The sequence below is a fragment of the Callorhinus ursinus genome, unplaced genomic scaffold, assembly GCF_003265705.2.
Source record: "Callorhinus ursinus isolate GAN/ISIS: 27379988/994484 unplaced genomic scaffold, GSC_fseal_2.0 scaffold3, whole genome shotgun sequence".
In the NCBI taxonomy this organism is placed as follows: Eukaryota; Metazoa; Chordata; class Mammalia; order Carnivora; family Otariidae; genus Callorhinus; species Callorhinus ursinus.
This window is the reverse complement of record NW_027397065.1, coordinates 51,351,631-51,370,730: the sequence shown is the minus strand read 5'-3', so window position 1 is coordinate 51,370,730 and position 19,100 is coordinate 51,351,631. Positions and strand designations below refer to the sequence as shown.

At 55.0% G+C, this 19,100-nt stretch overlaps 1 protein-coding gene across 3 annotated transcripts in view; it reads right to left on the bottom strand.

Annotated features, from left to right (window-relative positions):
- CAMK2A (calcium/calmodulin dependent protein kinase II alpha) overlaps positions 1–19,100 on the bottom strand; it is a 62,010-nt gene that overhangs the window by 25,032 nt on the left and 17,878 nt on the right. For all 3 annotated transcript variants that reach the window (XM_073890865.1, XM_073890866.1, XM_073890867.1), the window contains exons 3-12: positions 15,032–15,091; positions 9,215–9,269; positions 8,302–8,367; positions 8,103–8,175; positions 5,010–5,112; positions 3,659–3,742; positions 3,434–3,528; positions 2,349–2,471; positions 1,886–1,969; positions 399–441 (exon numbers count right to left, since the gene is read on the bottom strand). In XM_073890865.1, the coding sequence (XP_073746966.1) occupies positions 399–441; positions 1,886–1,969; positions 2,349–2,471; positions 3,434–3,528; positions 3,659–3,742; positions 5,010–5,112; positions 8,103–8,175; positions 8,302–8,367; positions 9,215–9,269; positions 15,032–15,091 (786 nt within the window). The remainder of the gene's footprint in view (positions 1–398; positions 442–1,885; positions 1,970–2,348; positions 2,472–3,433; positions 3,529–3,658; positions 3,743–5,009; positions 5,113–8,102; positions 8,176–8,301; positions 8,368–9,214; positions 9,270–15,031; positions 15,092–19,100) is intronic.

Genomic DNA, 19,100 nt, shown 5'->3' with positions numbered 1-19,100 from the left:
CCGAGTGAAAGCATGGGGCCTGCTTAGCACGGGGCTCAGTACTGGCAGGGAACGGGATTGTTGCTATTCCCTGGGCCTGGTTCAGTCCTGCCTGGACCTATACCCCAATATTCGGGAGGCCTCCCCCTCGGGCTGGCCCAACCTGAGAACCCCAGCACTGCTGTGAGGCTGGGGGGCCAGACTCAACCTCGAACCCTTCCTCGTAGGCCTTTCGCTTGCTGGCCTTTCGGCTCCAGCCACTTCTGGGTGCAGGTGACTTAAGCCCCCAGTCTTAGGGTCCTCTGTAGCCCTCACTCTCCGCAGGCCCCTGGCCTGAGGCCCCACGGATATGCGACAGGACGATGCTCCCAACAGACCTGTGCAGGGTGTATTTGGGACTTTGCGGTCCCACCACCTACCAGAGAAGTTCCTGGTAGCCAGCATAGTGGTGAGGATGGCTCCCTGCAAAGATAAGGAGGGGGTGTGGGAGACAGGAGGTTGGAGGTGAGGGGGGAGAGGAGAGACAGAGAAATGGGACGGGAGGGGGGAGGGGAGGCAGGTGCTGCCTTCAGACACAAAGCCAAAGCTTTCTGCCTTGCCCCTCCATTTGCCCTCACCCCACAGCCAGGAGACCATCCCTGCCTCCCTGGGGAAGTCGGGGCGAGCTGGGCCTTAGCTGGCACAGCTCCTAGAACAGGGCCATCCTAGCAGCAGATATTAATAGGTTCCACTGTCCTGGCCAGAGGTGGTGGAAGGGTTCAGGGACACCTGTCAGTGGGGACTCCTGAAGGCCAAGGACAATAGACCCTGCCCTCTTGGGCCCCCTTCACCCTCCACCAGGGCACTCAGTACCGTGCTTCATCACTAGTTCATCTTTCCCGGGGCTCCCGGGCTCACAGCCGTGGAGGGTTGACCTAGAGAAACTCTCCTGTCTCAACAAGGGGCCTAGAGGATGGCTCTCCTGGTTCTGACGCTCTCTGACCTGGACACTCTCTGAGATTTCCTCTGTGACCACTCCCAGTGGGGGGAGGGGTGGGACTTAGTTCTCCTGGCATCATGCTGGCCTGGCCACCCCCTTGGCCCATGTCCCCTTCCTGGGCCACCCCGTCAGGCCTGGGAGCAGTTGGTGAGGAGTTTCCGAAGGAGCTGGGGCCTCAGCAGCTGTCACTCAGCGTTCTGATGACTTCTCTTTTCCAGCAGGCTGGGGACTCCTCAGTTACTCTTCCTACCTGTTCATGGGGTCCCTGGCAAGGTCTAGGTCAGCAGCTATTACAGCCTGGGAGCACACACCCCTTGCTCACGAGGCTGGCAGCTCCTGGCCCACCTGGGTCCCACTGTGGCTTCCTCTGGGCCACGAACCCTGTCCACGTCTCTTGGCTTGTCCTCCCCAGCGCTCGGCAGCAGGGCCTCTCTCACCAACACTGGTCTCCTGCCCTGTTCCGTCTCAGCCCCTAGACCCCCTCGCCAGCCATGCCGAAACACTCACAGTCCCCCTACAGGGTCACGCTCATGCTTCCAGACTTAGGCATGAGCTTTCTCTCTGGAACATCTGTCCACTCTACATAGATAATACCTACTTATCCTTTGCGGCGTTCGCCTAAATGCCACTTGCCCAGCAAGCTTCCTGGACTGCTTCGCTGGTCCTTCCAGACCTGGTTCAAGGCCCTGCTATGGTCACCCCCGGCCTTGGGGCGTGCCCCGTCCCAGCACTCACCACTCCCCCTTACTGTCCCAGGTCCTTGTCTGTCCTTTCCACCTGCTCACTCCCCACCCCAAACAGTAGGTGCTCAACACATGTTTGTTGACTCAGTGAAGGAGAGAACTCTTGAGTGAGGCTCTTGGCCTCTGCAGAGACCCAACCAAGCTACTCCATGTCCAGGGGCTACGGAGGGTGAGGACCTGTTACCTTCAGTTTTCTCCTGGCGTTGAACTTCTTCAGGCAGTCCACGGTCTCCTGTCTGTGCATGCAGGAGGCCACAGTGGATCGGTGCTGGAGGAAGTAGGGAGACGTCTGTGAGTAGGAGGCAGGCCCGCCCAAAGGCCCCTCAGCGGGGCATCTTGTGGAGATGTGGTTGGCATCTTTTGGGGAACAAAGCTTTGTTCTAAGGGATGTTGTAAATGCTGTAGGTGCTTAGCATCCCTGGCACCAGATATCCCATGCCAGTAGTACCCCTTGTCATGATGCCAACATAGAACACCTCCCATTTCCACTTTCCCTTGAGAACCGCGGCAGGGCAGCATCTCTGGATGAAGCCCCCTTGATCCTATGCTGGGCCTGAGGGGCCAGGGGCAGGGCCAGGACCCCATGGGGGTCTGGACCCTGAAGTCGGGAGGGGCTCCTGGAAAGGGCCCTGCGGGGGAAGGCTCACCGAAATCCAGGGGTGCTTGAGGGCCTCAGCGGCCGTGATGCGTTTGGATGGGTTGATGGTCAGCATCTTATTGATCAGATCCTTGGCTTCTGGGGTAACAGTGTCCCATTCTGGTGACGGGAACTGGAAGGGGCAGAGGGGCCAGGTTTGCCCAGCCTACCCCAGGCCACCCCTGCGATCCCCCAGCCCCTGACTGGCAGGGGAGCAGGCAGGGGTCCTACTGTCCATCCACTGGGCATCCACAACCAGGAGGAGCTGGGATCCTCAATACAGGGACCCCTCTGGAACCAGAGCAGGGGCAGGGTCCTTGGTCCCCAGGACAAGTCAGAGCAGGGGCCAGAGGGAAAGGAGGCCTTCCTCTGTTTTTCTGAGGCTGTGCCTTATCTGGGGAGCAGGAGGCCAGTGGTTAGGGCCAGACTTCAGAATCCGAAGGCTGGGTCCAAGTCCTGGCTCTGCCTCCTGGGCTGTGTGACTTTGGACAAGACATGTGACCCTCTAGCTGCCTCTAGAGATGTTGTGAGGATTAAATATGATGCAAAACACATAGCACGTGGCATGATAGAATCAGCCTTATTGAAAAGCAGTAGAGCTTGGTCATTAGAAGCCCAGACTCTAAGAGCCAAACTGCCTGGGTTCAAATCCCAGCTCTACCATTTCTTAGCTGTGCGGTGTGGGCAGCTATTTAACCTCCCTGTGCCTCAGCTTCCCTATCTGTAAAATGGGGATAATAATCATACCTATGTCATAGATGGGTATGAGCATGAGCTCTAATAGTATATAAAGCATTTAGAAGAGTGCTGTGTTAGCTATTATTATTATTATTTGTGTGTGCATTATTATTTTCGAGAGAGAGAGAGAGAGAGGGTGAGAGTTGTAGCTTCTGGGGCCTACTTTCCTGATCTCCGGGGCCGTGCGCGGCCAGTCCTCAAGCTCCACCCGCCCACAGCTAAAGAGTGGCAGGGGGCCTAAGTGGGTTGGGAGGGCGGGAGGGAGGCACCTCACGTCTCTGACCTCGCTGGGTGTTGGCTTTCACTGGAAGGGACGCAGGGGATGGCGGGGAGGCTGGAGAGAGGAGGGACACTCACATCATAGGCGCCGGCTTTGATCTGCTGGTACAGGCGGTGCTGGTCCTCGTCCCAGAATGGGGGGTACCCAACCAGCAGGATGTAGAGGATGACCCCTGGGGGGAGGACCAGGAGAAGCCTCACCCCCCTGTGAGGAGGAGCGATGAAGAGGGGAGGCATGGGAAGGGAGAAGGCGTCTGAGGGGTAGGCGCCCAGGGAGATGAGAGGGCTTTGGGAGGGACTCACCACAGGCCCACAGGTCCACAGGCTTCCCGTACGGGTCCTTCCGCAGCACTTCCGGGGAGAGGTATCCCGGCGTCCCTGCGAACCCTGCTCCCCAGACACACAGACAGGCAGACGCACACACAGAGGTTGGCACGTAAGCAACCCAGGGCAAGGTCCTGCTGGAAGTGGGATGAGGTTGCCCTGGGGATGGGGAACACACTCCCCGCCCCCGAGAGTGGGTCGAGGGCAGCAAAGCCTCTAGACCAGGGTGGACAAGTGCACAGGGCACCTGTCACCACCCCCACTCCAGAGCCTATGGCAGAAGTCTTTGGTCAATTCCAGAGTCCCTCCCGTGGGGTCCTGCCTCAGCGTCACACACTAACAGCCCTCCTGCAGCCACTATCGCGTGCTGGTGGCACTCTAGACAAAATGTCCTCGCCATGTCAGCTGAAGGCGGAGCCGAACCCTTGCCCACCCCCCACCCTTCTGGGAGCTGGTCCTGGGCTAAGTAGGAGGCCTGTCCCCAACTCTGGTTTTGCCCTAAGTCCCCTGGTGGGTCTCTCTTCCTTCGAGGCCTCAGTTCCCTCATCCGTCAAATGAGAGATTAGGGATTCCTCCCTTTACCACCTCCCAGCAGCGTGGGGAGAATCGCTTAAAATAAACAGGCACCCCAAGTACTTGAACAAGGAATCATAAGAACAGTTACTATTTATTGAGTGTGTGTGCTCAGCCCTGGGCTGAGCACTCCCATGCCTGCTCTCACTGACTCCTCACACAGTGCTGAGCACTATGCTGTCATCACCCCCATTTTACAGATGAGGAAACGGAGGCTCAGCAAGCTGAAATGTCACACACCTCCTAAGTGTCAGAGTCGGAACTTGAACTCAGAGCTCTGACTCTTAACCACTGACCAATAGTGCCCACTGAAAAGGTTCCCCAGCTAGCTGAAAGCACTCAATTATGCCAAAACCTCTGAGCACACTGGATCATCTGAGCTTAAATCCAGACTCTGCCCCTTTTACCTCCCCATGAACTCTTTCAGTTTCTCAGTCTCTGTTCCTCGTTCATAAAGTCAGGATAATCAGCTCTGGAAGCCACGGAAGCCCCCAGCCAACAGTGGCGGTGTGTGTGCATGTGGAGAAGCCATGTACTGTTTTAAGGATAACTACGTCCCTGCACCTGACCTCTATGGGGACAGGATGGGCAACACCCACTGATCAGAGGCTGTGCGGTGGGACCTCTGCTCCCGGAGCTCCGGCTGGTGCAACGGCAATCTCTCGCCTGCCCCTGCTTGGGCAGGGGGCTCCTAGAGGCCAGTGTGTCCACACAAGGCTGGCCCCCCACACCCCTGCCACCCCCTGCCCCCACTCACCGAACCATGCTTGCTGCTCCCCTTCCACCTCTATGGCCAGACCAAAGTCCGCCAGCTTCACCGCGGCGCCCTTGAGCTTGGAGGCCAACAACAGATTCTCCGGCTTCCCAGGACCAGAGAGGAGAGTGAAATGGAGGAAGAAAGAGCCAGGGGACAGTGAGCAGATTCAGAGCCTCACCTCTGGGGAGCCTGAGCCTACACAAGGAGCAGCTGGGCAATCCAGAGGTGCCTGTCCCCACTTCCAGTCCCAGCCACAGGACCCTCAGTTCCAGCCCCCAGAGAGGGGACTACCCTAGGGCAAGACCTCTGTCTTTGGCAACAGAAAGACCCTTTCTCCACCACCCGTCCCCTCCTTCGCTTCTCCTCAGGGTTTGGGGCTGAGGCTGACGTGAGCGCAGGGAGTTGGGGAGACAGCCACCACCACATAAGGAAAAAGGAGAGATATTCATTGTGCCCCTACTATGTGCCAGCCACCGGGCTAAGGGTTGTGCAAATGTCATCTCGCTTATCACCTCAACAACCTTTGGGGCAGGCATTATTATTCCCTTTCTCCACAGCGGCCTTCCTACGTTCCCTGAAAGAGTCACGCTTGTTTGTACCTCAGGGCCTTTGCACTCCCTGTTCCCCTTGTCTGATTTGCTCCTTCTCCAAGCTTCACAGAGCTGGCCTCTTCTCTTCATCCGCTCTCACCTTCATGTCGCCCCCTCAAAGAATCCCTCCATGACTATCTAAAGGAGGAGCCCCCAGGTATCCTCTGTCTTAGCAACTTGTTGTTACCTTCATAGATATCACCATAATTTGTCATTTTCCCCCCATCTGTCTATGTGCTTGTTCATTATCTGTTCCCTCTATAGACAGTGAGCTCCTTAGCTGTCTGTCCACCACTATATTGCCAGCACCTAAGGCAGGGGGCAGCACATAGCAGGCACTTCGTAAGTATTTGTCATACAGATAAAGTTGAGGAAACCAAGGCTCAGAGAAGTTAAGTGACTTGACCAAGGTCACACAGCTGATGAGACACAGAACCAGAATCTCTCTCTGGCACCCCGAGGCTGCTGTCTTTTGCTGGGTGTGGAGAACAGGAAATCCCCCCACACAGGCCAGAGGAGGGTTGAAATGAATTCTGCAATTGGATAGCCCTCTCCTCTGACCCAGCTCTGCCACGGAACTTGGGCAAGCCATTTTACTTCTTTTTTTTTTTTTTTTGAAGATTTTACTTATTTATTTGACAGAGAGAGACAGCGAGAGAGGGAACACAAGCAGGGGGAGTGGGAGAGGAAGAAGCAGGCTTCCCGCTGAGCAGGGAGCCAGATGCGGGGCTCGATCCCAGGACCTTGGGATCATGACCCGAGCCAAAGGCAGACGTTTAATGACTGAGCCACCCAGGCGCCCCAAGCCATTTCACTTCTCCGAGCTTTAGTCTCCTCTCAGAAAAATTGATAGAGCCCACCTCATGGGGTAGCATATGGATCAGTCGTGATAATCCATGTAGAGCACTTGGCAGTGGCCCACGGCACATGCGTGATGAGGGTTAGCACTCACATTCTCTGCTTGGGGTGGAGTGGGGGCATGAGCTCTGTGTCCCTGGAGACGGCTGGTTTCCTCTGACCCCCTTCCCCACCGGGGCTTCTGAGAGGGTCCTACCTCTGACCTTTCACTGCCCAAAGCTAGGCGGGACCCAAACAAATATAGCTTCTTCTGCCCCTCTCGAAGGCCTCTTTTATCCTCTGGGGACTGCGTTCCCAACGTGTCCTGGGTCTTGGTAGCCGTCCTGCCCTGATTTGACGAATGTGCCGCTAATTAATCTATCCAGAGTGGCCTAAATTTGTGCTGCCTGTCTTCCTGTCCCCTCGAATGCAGGGGCCGTAGCTGTAATAGGAACAGGCCCTCTGGGAGAACTGCCCTGCCGTCTGGCCAGGACCCTCTGCGAGTGCACACTTGCCTGTGGGTCTAGACTGAGCCTTAGGGAGCTCCCCTGTGAGAGTCGGAGGTAGACAGGGCTTCTGGGCAGAGCACTGCATCCCAGAGAGGGACCCGGACCTCCTGGACGATGCCCAGGGAGCATGCCCAGAGAGAGGCTGTCCAGGCTGAGGAGGGCCTAGAGGGTCTGTCCCGGGTGGGGATGGAGGGGAACAGCCTGCGGAAGCCTAGGGAGGTACCACAAGTGCCTCTGGGGCCTAGGGCTGGAGGCTTGATCTATGTGGCCCCAAAGGGCAGAATTGGGGCTCACAACCACAGCAGGAAAGATGGAAGGAGACTTTCCCAGTGGTTCAAGGGGCTTCCCCGTAAGAAGTGAGTTCAGAGTCACTGAAGGCCAAAAAGCAGAGGTTCAAAGGCACCTAAGAGGGGCTCCTGCAAGAGCAGGAACTGCGCCGAGTGGCTTTTTGGCCCAGATCCCCGCAGGCCCAGCGGCTGGGGTCAGAAGCCAGGGCTCCGTCCTAGCTCAGGTACAACTGAACGGCATAGTCTTGGGCGAGTCCCTTGGACTCTGTAGGCCTCTGTTTGCTGCTCTGAAAATCGGGGGTAATGTTATGAGCTACTGGCCTCGATGTCTTGAGGCTCGGCAGAGGGGAGCTAGGAGTCTGTGCTGATCAGGCTACGTGGCTGGCACCAACCCTAGATCACACATCTACCTAGGCCTGAAGAGGAGGGACTCCAGGAGCCCCAAGGCCTGTGTTTCTTCTCCCCGCATCTGCCAGGGACCCAGAAACAAGAAACACAATGTTTCTGTGCACCAGGTGCTGTGCTGTCTCCTTTGACAGAATCAGCAACCCCGAGCAGAGGTTGCCATGGCAACCCACCGTGAGGAAGCTGAGGCCCTGCAGCTAGAGAGTGGCCTGGCCGGGACCGGGACCCCGCCAGGGCCAGCCTGGGTGGCCTAACGACAGCTTACCTGGTCTGGCCCAAAGCACGTGGGCCTGGGTATCAGGAGACTGGATCCTAAGCCTAGATACTTCTCCATGTGCCCAGTTTCCTCATCTGAACAGTGGGGTGATTATTCCCCACCCACCCAGCCCAACTCAGGGGAATTAAAGGGATTCTGATAACCCCCCTGGCTCCCGGAGGAGCCGCACCCTGGGATGGGTCACTCACCTTCAGGTCCCGGTGCACCACACCCATCTGATGGCAGTGCAGCACGGCTTCCAGGATCTGCTGGATACAGTGACTGGGGAGAGAGAGGAGAGGGTCCCCGTGTGAAGGCGGGCGTCCCCTGGGGTGCTGGGAAGCCAGTGGGGGAGACGCCCTGCCCCCCCTCCCCAGGCACCATTGGCAGGCTGCACCTGGCACTCACCTGGCATCAGCCTCACTGTAATACTCCCGGGCCACGATGTCCTCAAACAGCTCCCCACCGGTAACCCTGGCGAGACGGGCACAGAGTCACCCTCCTACAGAGGCCCCCAGTGTTACCTCTTCTGGAAGAGTCTCCAGGAAGCTAAGGGCAGGACCCAGGGACCTCAGAATCTCAGCCCAAAGGGAGGAACACCAGGGGCCCCGAGGGTGCCTCCTGCCACAGCCTTCTTCCTGGCTTCCAGCCCGCCCTTCCCCTGACTTCCCTCCCTCCATCATTTGCCCTTCTCTCCCACTGGGTCCAGGCTGGAGTTAGGACACAGGGTGGGACACTCAGAGCATATCACTGAGGTTCATTAGGAAGCCCAAGGGCTGGGGTTTTTGTTGTTGTTGTTTGCTTGTTTCATAAACTTTGTATTTTAGAGTAACTCGAGGCACATGGCAAAACTGAGCAGAAGGCACAGAGATTTCCCATGTACCCACACAGGTAGAGTCCTCCCCATGATTAACTGTCTTTTGCAGATGGGACCAGTGTCTTCACTGAGTTTCTTTGCCAACCCAAGAACTTATCATTGCATTATTGTTTTTCATTCAATTGACTGGCTTTCAAAACTTTAAAATTACTCCAAAAGGAAACTTTATATTGCCACTAGACGTGGAAAGCCAGCATCGCTGGCCACAAATAGAAACAAAACAGTAAGACAACGGAAGTAACAAGTGTGTGTTGGCGTTGCAGGGAGACCCACCTGCACTGTTTGGGTGGCAGGCCTACAACATTCAGGAAACTTCTATCTCGGACAAGGGAATTCAGCCCAGCCTGGGGGCATTTCGGAATCAGGCCAAGGGACCCAGCTAGGTCATCCCTGCTCAGGCTGCCCCTAGAGCCCTTGTACGTCCCGGGGTGGGCCCAAACTCACAGGTCGAAGATCAGGTAATGGTGTCCCTCCTCAGAGATGCTGTCGTGGAGCCGGACTGTGGGAGGGGCCCAGGCAGCCAGTTAACCCGGAAGCACTGTCTCCCACCCCCTCCTGCCCTCTCACCTCACCCCTCCAACGGCCAACATGCCAATTTCTCAGGCACTGAGCACAAGCCAGGTAACAGGTGCTTTGACAAACGCAAGTGAACAATGGCTCACTGACCTCGGGCATCATCAAAAGAGGCCCAGGTTTAAAGATGGAAGACCCCTCCCTGCTTTGGTCAAAGTTTGACCTCCTCCTTTCTCCAACCCTCAGCTTCCTTGCTGGGTAGGCTGGCATCGTGGAAATAACCTGTGGCTCGGATCTCCACCACATGCTAGCTGTGTGATTTCAGGCAAGCTGGGTGCTACACCTTTCGGGGCCTCTCTTTTCTGGCCCGGACAATGAGAATGAAACTCCTGCACCTGCAGGCTCGTTGTGAGAATTCCATGAGGCACACAGTCGGTGTTCGCCCAGTGCCGGCCCTGGGGAAGAACCCTGCTGTGCACCCAGGTGTGGATAAGAGAGCCGGGGTTGGTGGGAGGACCGCGGTCCCTGAGTTAGGCATGCTGAGAAACTGTCATCTCTTCCTACCTCACTTACCAAGAACAGGGGCAAGACTCCCAGGAGCCCAGAGCTCCCAAAATTACCCCCCTGAGATTCTGGAAGGAAGGGCCCAAGGCCCGGGGCTGCCTCTGGGGGGCTGTACCCTGCCAGCCAACGACATTTTCTCCCCGGACAGCTTCACATCCTTCCCTGAGCCACAGCCTAAAAATGGCCACAGAGTGCGGTGCATGCTCAGAGAGTCAGGATACGTCGTACAACGGAAGATTACACAGCTGTTAAAATAATACAGCAGTTACGTAGCCCCTGGTTCAGAATCGTCTCTGAATTATGTTGTTTGGCAAAAAAGCAAGTGCAAAACAGTGTGCATGGTACTTCTTAAAAAAGATGTATTTAAGCCTGTTTATGGCATAAGCCTCTCTGGAAGGATACAAAAAGTGGGCATTGGGGGACCTTGGGGAGGGGAATCGAGAGAGCAGGGGTGGTGTGGGTGGGTGAGACGATGTTTTCACTGTGAGCCCTAGTGCCATTTGAATCGTGGCCATGTGCATATATTTCTGACTCAGTATTGAGTCCCTTCAGTGGCTTATGGCTCTCCTATCTGCACATAAAGTTTGGAGAGGCAGGCGTTAAATGTACCAGAGTATATCTGCTACTGGACAGAGGAGAGAGAGCCAGAGATGGAGGAGGACAGGAACATAAAGTTTTTTAAAAGATTTATTTATTTAAGTGATCTCTACACTGAACACAGGCCTAGAACTCACAACCCTGAGATCAAGAGTCACACGCTTCACCGACTGAACCAAACAGGCACCTCGAGAACACAAATTTAAATTAAAATGTTTTTAATTCTGGAATGATGATATGTATTTCTAAATGACTGATATTTTAAATATGTTTTATTTTATTCTTAAGTAAGCTCTACACTCAGTGTGGGGCTGGAACTTTTGACCCTGAGACCAAAAGTCACATGCTCTACCCGCTGAGCCAGCCGGGCACCCCTGTTTTAATATATTGCAAAGCAAAACTAAAAATCAGAGTACATATTATATAATCCTGCTTTAATTTTTTAAACATTTCATTATAAAAAAATTCACACGTACACTCAAGTGAACACCCATATACCTACCACTTAGATTCTATCATTAATCCTTTCTTATACTTGTTTTACTACATTTCTAACCATTCCTCTATCTATTCATCTATTTCAGTTTTTTAATGCATTTCAAAGCAAAGGTATGCTTGGTTTTTGACGTGTATATGTGTACTGAAATGAGCATCCTGTATATTCTGTATGCCGAATCTGACAACCCCGGATCGGTGCCCTGGCCGGCTCTCCTTCTGTAAGATGGGACAGCCATCCTGCAGCCTCTGGGAGAGGTGGCTGCTAACAGCTCACATTTACTGCCCTTCGCTGGAGAATTGCCCACTACTGGTGGAGCCACCTTGTGTACAAGGTTACCTGCAGCCTGCAGCCTGCAGCCAATGACGGACTAACTCAGGAAGTCAGGGTCAGTGCAAAGGGCCACTCTCCTTGTCTTAGGGAGGGACAACCCCAAAACTTTAAAAATGGTCTTCTCATTGATCTACCATAAGCTTGCATTATTAGTCTATCAAGATAAAGTTTAAAAAAAAAAAAAACCCTTTCTGGGAGCCTGGGTGGCTCAGTCGGTTAAGCATCTGCCTTTCACTCAGGTCATGATCCCAGTGTCCTTAAGGGGATCAAGTCCCACATCCGGCTCCCTACTGAGCAGGGAGCCCATTTCTCCCTCTCCCTCTACTCCTCCCCCATGCTCGTGATCTCTCTCTCTCTCTCTCTCTCTCTCTCTCTCAAATAAATAAATAAATAAATCTTAAAAAAAAAAAAAAGGGCTGCCCCTCTAAACGGCCAGACAAGGGGAACACAGGCTGGATTCCAGCCCCCACCTGCATAAGGGCACTGGGGTGGGCTTTAGTCCCTGAGAGGTGGCACCATCACAGCTCAGAACCCAGGAGACAGGACACATAAAACCTCCCCTCCCATCAGTGAAGGCTGCTCTGAGAAAGAACAGTCCAAAGCCGAAGAGGAAAAGAAAGATTCAAGAGCCACCACAGGGTATGAAAGGGTCTTACCACCTCGTAGAGCTTGACACATCTGTGGTCATTGAGCTAAGCTGCCAGTTTGTGACTTTTTAAAATATTGCCAGAGATCCAACAGATCTGTAACCTAGTTTTCATTTATATAGCTGGGCTCATGAATTCTGACCTTCCTTTCATATTTCCAACAGTGATTAGTTTTTTTTCTTGGAAATTGAAAGGTAGTGCTTGCTGCCCTACCCTCTGTCCCCTGACAGCACACTCCTGACGTCCACTTAGGAAGCTCAGTGGAATGGCTGGGAAGATGGGCTCTGTAGTCAGTCTTGCTGGGCTCACCTCCCAGATCTGCCTCCTATAAGCTGTGTTAACTTTGGGCAAATCAGGTAGCCTCTCTGAGCCTCCTTTCCTACCCATAGTGGTAACACCACTGGCCTGCTGCGGGGGGTTAATCGATGATGCTTACAAAGCCTTAAACACAGTGCCCGGCACCGGCAAGAACTTGACAAATGAAGACACTGTCATCTTCCTCATTGACCAGCCTCATTTCTCTTGCCCACCCCAAATCCCCTGCTAAACTCCCTGGGGTGGCCTTCGGAGTCGGCCCCATCAGCAGGTGTGGGGCACTGTCCCTGTCCCGAGGGCACAGCATAGTTGGACCCCCCTGTGCTGAGCCAGGGCCTCCCTGACCTGGTCCCGCCGGGGCTGCACACCAGCCACACATGGGGAGCAGGGAGTAAGCCTGGCTAGAGTCACCGAGCCGCATGACTAGGACTCAGTCTAGCACCTCCAGGCCCAGATTCGCCTCTTGGGTTCTACATCCACAGCTGCACCTCTCTGCACTTCTTCGGGCAGATTATAATCGACTTAGAAGTGAGATGCTTAGAGGCTCAGGAAGCAGCACCCTCCAGGGCCTTTCCAGCCCTGAGATAGCTTCAGGGTTCTTCCCCAAATCCTCCTGGTCTGGGGCTCAGCTCTGCTCTCCACATCTCTGTACATCAGCCACTCCCACCCCAACCCCATCCCCACTTCTTCTGCACATCCTCAGCCCCCAGCAGAGGTCTTGGCGCATGGTGGGGCCCCAGATACCCTTGCCGTCAGGTGCAGGAAGGAAGGAAGGAAGGAAGGAAGGAAGGAAGGAAGGAAGGAGTAAAGGCCTCAATGATGATGATGATGATGAAGTGCCATTTCTGAGACTTTACCACGGGCCAGGCTTGTGCTAAGTGCTTCCCTTGCAATTTCTCATTTAGCCCGCCCAATTGTAAAGGGTGGCCACCATGATTACCCTCATAGCCCGCGCATGCTCCAACACCTGTGAACTGCAGAGCTGGGATTGGACCCCAGGTGCAAACCCCATTCTCTTAACCACCCGTTAAATACAGCGCCCCAAACTGGTGACCAAACAAGGTGAGGGCTCGGAGGAATGAGAAGTGTATGGAGGTTACGTTTTCAGGTAAGGTTGTTTTGTGGGAAGGGGTGGACTGAGGAAAAAGGGGAGTGGCACTTACCTCGGGACTGTCATGGTGCTATGCTTTAATTAATCATCACAACCCTATGAGGAGGGTATCATTGCCGTTTTCCAGAGGAGAAAACTGGGCTTCAGAGTGGTTCAGCAACATGTCCAGGGTCACACAGCAATTAAGCAGCAAACCCAGGATTTGAGCTGCAGTCTGTCAGCCCCAGAGCCCATAAGGTACTGCTCCCCATGTATGGGGGGCGGGGGAGGGTGGAGGACGCAGAGTTGACCTGAGACCGCCGCAGTGGGCAGCAACACACACACACACACACACACACACACACACACACACACACTCTCTCTCTCTCTCTCTCTCTCTCTCTCTCTCTCTCTCTCTCTCTCTCTCCCTGCTTCCTTTCTCTGTGGCCGCCAGGCTTTCTAAGGACCATGGGACTTCGTGGTCGGAGCTCCCTCCCAACCCCTCCTTCACAGGGCTGGGCAGCTAGAGGCCCCGAGAGGGCAGGAGCCGCCCAAGGCCACACAGTGAGCCTGCCAGCAGGCCAGGGACCAGGGTACAAGCAGGGCTGCTCCCCGCCCCCTGCCGCCTTGCTGCCCCCCCTCTGATTCTGATCCTGGAGACTCTGGCTGCTGTCTGCACAGTTCTGCTCCCCTTCCTGGGGCCCAGGGAAGGGGAGGTGCCTTTTGGGTATAAATAGCGGATGGAGATGCTTCTCTCCAGCAGGAAAGTTAACCCTTGGGTCTCTGGGCACAGAGAGATGCTTCCTTCCCAAGGGCAAAGCCTTGGTGGCTGTCAGAGTTGGAATATTCCTTAGAAGAGCACCTAGGCCTTGTTCCTCAAAGTGGGGTCCGAACCTGCAGCCTTGGCATCGCCTTGGAGCATGTCAGAAATGCAAAATCTTAGAAACCACCCAAACCCACTGAACCAGAAACTACCTTTTAACAGGATGCCCAGATGATGCAGAGGGTGTCTCCTTTTGCAGATGGGGGAAAGTGGCTCAGAGAGGGCAGGGCTCCCACCCAAGGTCACACAGCCATTCCCTGACAGAACTATATCTAGAATCTGCTCTTCCGCCCCTCCCCCCACCCGCCCCTGGCCACACCGCCCCAACTCAGAACCCTGATGGGCGGGGCTGCAGACCCCCAGTCATGCATGGGGGAGGAGGGGAGGTCAGGCAGTGATGTGTGGTCTAGGCCCAGCCTCTCCCCGGCAGCGGGTGCTCAGTCTACCCCTGGGGCAGGGGCCACCTCCGAGCCTGCCTCTGAGGGGCAGGCAGGCTGCTGGTCTAGGTAGGTGGGCAGGCCACAGTGCCAGGCTGACTCAGCCTGGGGTAGGTTTGGGGAGTGGGCTGTTATGGTCAAGGCCACGCCTGGCCTATTTTTGTCTCTCTCGGAGCTTCGGGAGTTTTCCTGAAACAGCTTTTCTGAAGGAGGCTGCTGGCAGCGTGGGCTATAGGAGGAAGGGCCCCTTCTTCACCTTCTCCCCAACCAAGCTGGTCTCTGAGAAATGTGGAGACCATTAAAGGCACCCCCCTTTCCCATCCCTACTGCCGCCATCCCCAGAGAAGAGAGCAGCTACCCCCCACCTGCCCAGAAGGCCCACCAGCTCAGGCAGGGGCGCAGGGCCAGGCTCCACCCACGCCCCTCATGCACCCCCCACAGCTCACCGATGTTGGGGTGCTTCAACAGGCGGCAGATGCGGGCTTCGCGCTCCAGCTTCTGATGGTCTGAAACCCAGATGCCCAGGTGAGTCCCACATGAGGGAGGAAACTTCACCCACTCCGTCTCTGCCTCTTCATGGCCTCTTATGCTCTGCACCTCCCAGGGCAGCCCCTGGGCCCCCGTCCCACCTCCCAAATAAGCTGGCCTTTCTGGCAGGGCCCCTGGGTTCTCCAGGAAGGCGGTGGGATGCAGCAGAGGCGGGGTGGTGGGGGGCAGGGTTGCAGGGCCTCAGAAGTTCCTTCCTCTCTCTGGGCCTTGGTTTCCGGGGCTCTCAAATGAGGTGCATCCCTGAGCCCCATCTGCAGAGCCTGCAACGCCCACCCAGCAGGCTTCTGCTGCCCCGCCTCCAGCCTTGCCCCTTGCACGCAGGGCACTCCAGCCAGACTGAACTGCTAAATGGCACTTCTCCAGACCCACCCTGCTCAGTCCTCTCAGAACCACCCATGTGGTTCTCTCAGCTTGGAACTTTCCCTCTCAACCTCCCACCTGTCCTTCACTGGCCACCACTCCTTCACTGCCACCTATCCTTAGATATACCCTCTCCTGGCAGCCTGGTAGGGGCCCCTCCTCTGTGTGGTCAGTGTCCCGGGACAACACATCTCACTTTGTCTCATGGATACCTTTACCCTTAAGGGCAAGAGCTTGGTCTCTGTTGTACCCCTGGCCTGGCATCTACCCAAATGCCTGGCACATAGTAGGTGCTCAAGAAATAATTGAATTAAAGAATAAACCATTGAATGATGAACCTTTCTAAGGGAGTATATATTTCTCTGCAGGAAAAGAGCTGTATTCATTCACAGAGGCCGCCTCCCTTACAGGGGACCCCGGGCCAGGGACACAGACAGCCCCAAATAATCTGCAGGGGCTTTACCCGGAGCTCTCATACCTGCTTTCCAGGACTTTTGTCCAGACCCCCGGGGAGAGAGGCCTTGTTCAGGATCTGCCCCCGTGGTCTCCCGCTCTGAGGCTGCTGGGAGCAATCCTTCCCATGACTCTTTTCAATCCTCCCAACCACCCTGTGCTGTGGGCATCACTGTCCCCATTTTATGCACTTCTCAATTTCCTTTCCGGTGCTTTTCTCACAATTCCATAGTTAATGCCTTAATTTAAAAAACCAGAACAATACAAAGGGAGCCAGCAGAATATTTACCATGTGCCAGGCACTGTGCAGAGCACCTTTATATCCATCTCAAGTTCTCACAACAACGCTTTGAGGGAGGTGCTATCACATCCGACCTTACAGAGGTGCGTAGAAGCCAAGTACCCAGCTCAGAGTTGCACCCGCGGTGATGAGTGGCGCCACACTTTGTACCAGGCAGTCAGAATCCAGGGTGAGCTTTACCATGCTATATTGCTCTCCACGCCCTGACTCAGCGCCACCGCCTCCATCTGCCCCCAATTTCTGAATGGGAAAATCGGGGCACATGGGAGGGACCTCACGCCGACTCTCAGTGGCAGAAGCCCAGATTAGAATTCCAGTCTCTGGCTAGCCCCTTCAGAGCAGGCAGCCACCAAGGAGGGCAATAAGGAGGGAGAAAGTCCCAGCCCTTGTCCCCAGGCAGCCAGCTCCCCTTTCCCCTGCCCCTTTAGTAGAGCAATCACTGGCCTTCCTCCAGGGGCTGCAGAAGCCAAGAACAATACTGAAATGGGGCCTTTTCGTCAGCAAAGCAATTGAGTCCACTCCTGTTTCCACAGAGGGTAAGCTCAACTCCCCAGCAGAAGGTGGACTACGGGCTAGGGGAGGGGAGGTTGTCTACACTGGGGGACATTCCCCCTGGCACATCCTCCTTCCACATCCTCCAGGATAGCAGGAGGCCAATTCCCACACAAAGGAGGGGCATCTGCATCCAGAGCTGCTGAGGGCCCTCAGTGGACTGAGGACGGCTGAACGCTCCCCTAGCCCTACAACCCTGTCCCCCACCCCACCCATCCCCAGCAGAAGAACCAGAGAGCAGGCTGGTCAAGTGGGGCCTATCAGAGGGGGCTGGAGGCTATACATTCAGAGGACAAGGCTGGTCCAGCCTATACATTCAGGGGACGAGGGACCCAAATGCAGAATTCTGATGTTTCTCCACCACGTGAGCAGCACTGAAAGGACAGGCAGGTCACACAGCCTCACACTTGGACCTGATGTCCAGCCCTCACAGCCAGAAATGCCAGGAGCTGACTGTTTTTATAAATCTGGCTATCATCTTGTGCAAAGTCCAACCACACCGCATTGCAAATTTCTGGGCTAAAAGCATTAATTTGTCGAATTTACGTAAACATATATGTTATTCAACAGTTTTTGTAACTCTGACATGTTTTTATTTTCTAACATTCCTCAGAGAAAGTAGGGATTGTGTTTCTCTTGACCTCTGAGGCCTTGCTCTGTTCTGTAGGTAAGGAAACTGAGGCCCGGTGATAAGGAGCAGTCCCGTTATCCAAGTCACTTAATAAGGTAGTCAAGCCTCCTTAGAACCCACAGCTCTGAGGAACCACTCCTGGATGTTCTCCCCACTCCAGCCAATCATCTTTTTCAGCCAAGGACCTCTTATTAAAACATGAATTAGATGCTGTCTCTCCCTGGCTTCAAACTCTCCAACAACTCTTCAAACTCTGCATTGTACTTGCAATCCAAACTCCTCACCACGGCCATCCAGACACCACTGGTCCTGCCTCACCTTGGCCTTGGAGCTTCAGCCACAGTGGCCGCCTTTCTGGCCTCAGGCATTCCATGCGCCTTCCCACCTCAGGGCCTTTGCACTTGCTGGGCCTTTTGCCTAGAATGCTCTTCCCCTGGGTCTTCTCATGGCTGCCTCCTCCTCCTCAGGCAGGTCCAACACAGTATCACCTCCTCAGAGAGCTTCCCTGGCTGCCTTTCCTGAGGGTCCCTCCTGACCCCCATCACTTCCCCACTATCCTGTCTCATTTTCTTTATAACTCGTTGCTACCTAAAGTTTACCTAAAGCTTATTTGTATGTTTAATGTTCTTTCCAGTCTTCCTCAGAGAGGAAGTTCTCTGTTCTCTGTTCCTAGAGAACAGGTGCAATGAGAGCAAGACCTTGTCTGTCAGTCATGGCCATGCCCCAGAGTCACTAAGGGGCCCAGAGTCACTAAGCAGCTTGTCCAAGGTTCCATAGCTAAGAAATGGCAGAGCTGGGATTTCAACCCATGTTCAAAATTACTATACTACATTGCCTCCCATTCTTATAAACAATTAATTGCTAAATCAATCCTTTCAGCTTGATACAGTCCCACATGGTGAAAGGCCTGAGGGAAGCCTCCTGTCCAGGTACCTGGAAGGATTGCCCCCTAATGCTCACTATGATACCTTGTGAACCTTCTCCCTCCCTCCCTAGGGGCAGGCCTCCAGGGCGTTGGGGTTGAGGGCCCCTGCCCTGCCCAAGAGCTTGGCAGGCAGGGACGAGTGAAAGTAAAGTTCAGGGTAAGGTTCCTGGGGCCAGATAGTGCCAGCAGGGCAGGGCAAGACAGAGCAGAGCATGGGGGAAGTACAATCAGGCAGCCTGGAAGGCTCTGCCTGCAAAGTGGGCAGGGGTAGGGGGTAGGGGTGGGACTCCTGCCAGAGGCACAGGAACCAGGGAAGAAAATAGGCTTCCAAGTCTTGGAAGAGGAAATGCCCCCACCCTCTAGAGGGCCTCAACAGGGCTCCTGATCCTGGGAGGTTAGAGGAATAATTCCAAGGGCCAAGAATGCCAGGCAGGAGTGGGGAGTAAGATGAGGAAAACGGGAAGGATCTGTCTCACTGCCTCCTTCACAGCATGGGCCTGAGGCTCAGGGGCAGCCTGAATGAGCTCACACCATGCTTCTCACCCCATGTCCTGGGACTGGTTGCCAGGGAGCTGAGGAAGTGAGCCCTCAGCACTTGGGTGGACAGTGGTTACTGTGGAGGTCTCTGTACCCCTGTCAGTCACCCCTGGCTGCACCAGCCACATCCATGTGCCCAGCGTCCCCTAAAATGCTAATGAGTGTCTTCTGTGCGCTGGGTGAGGCTGGGGCTGGGAAGCCTCCGGA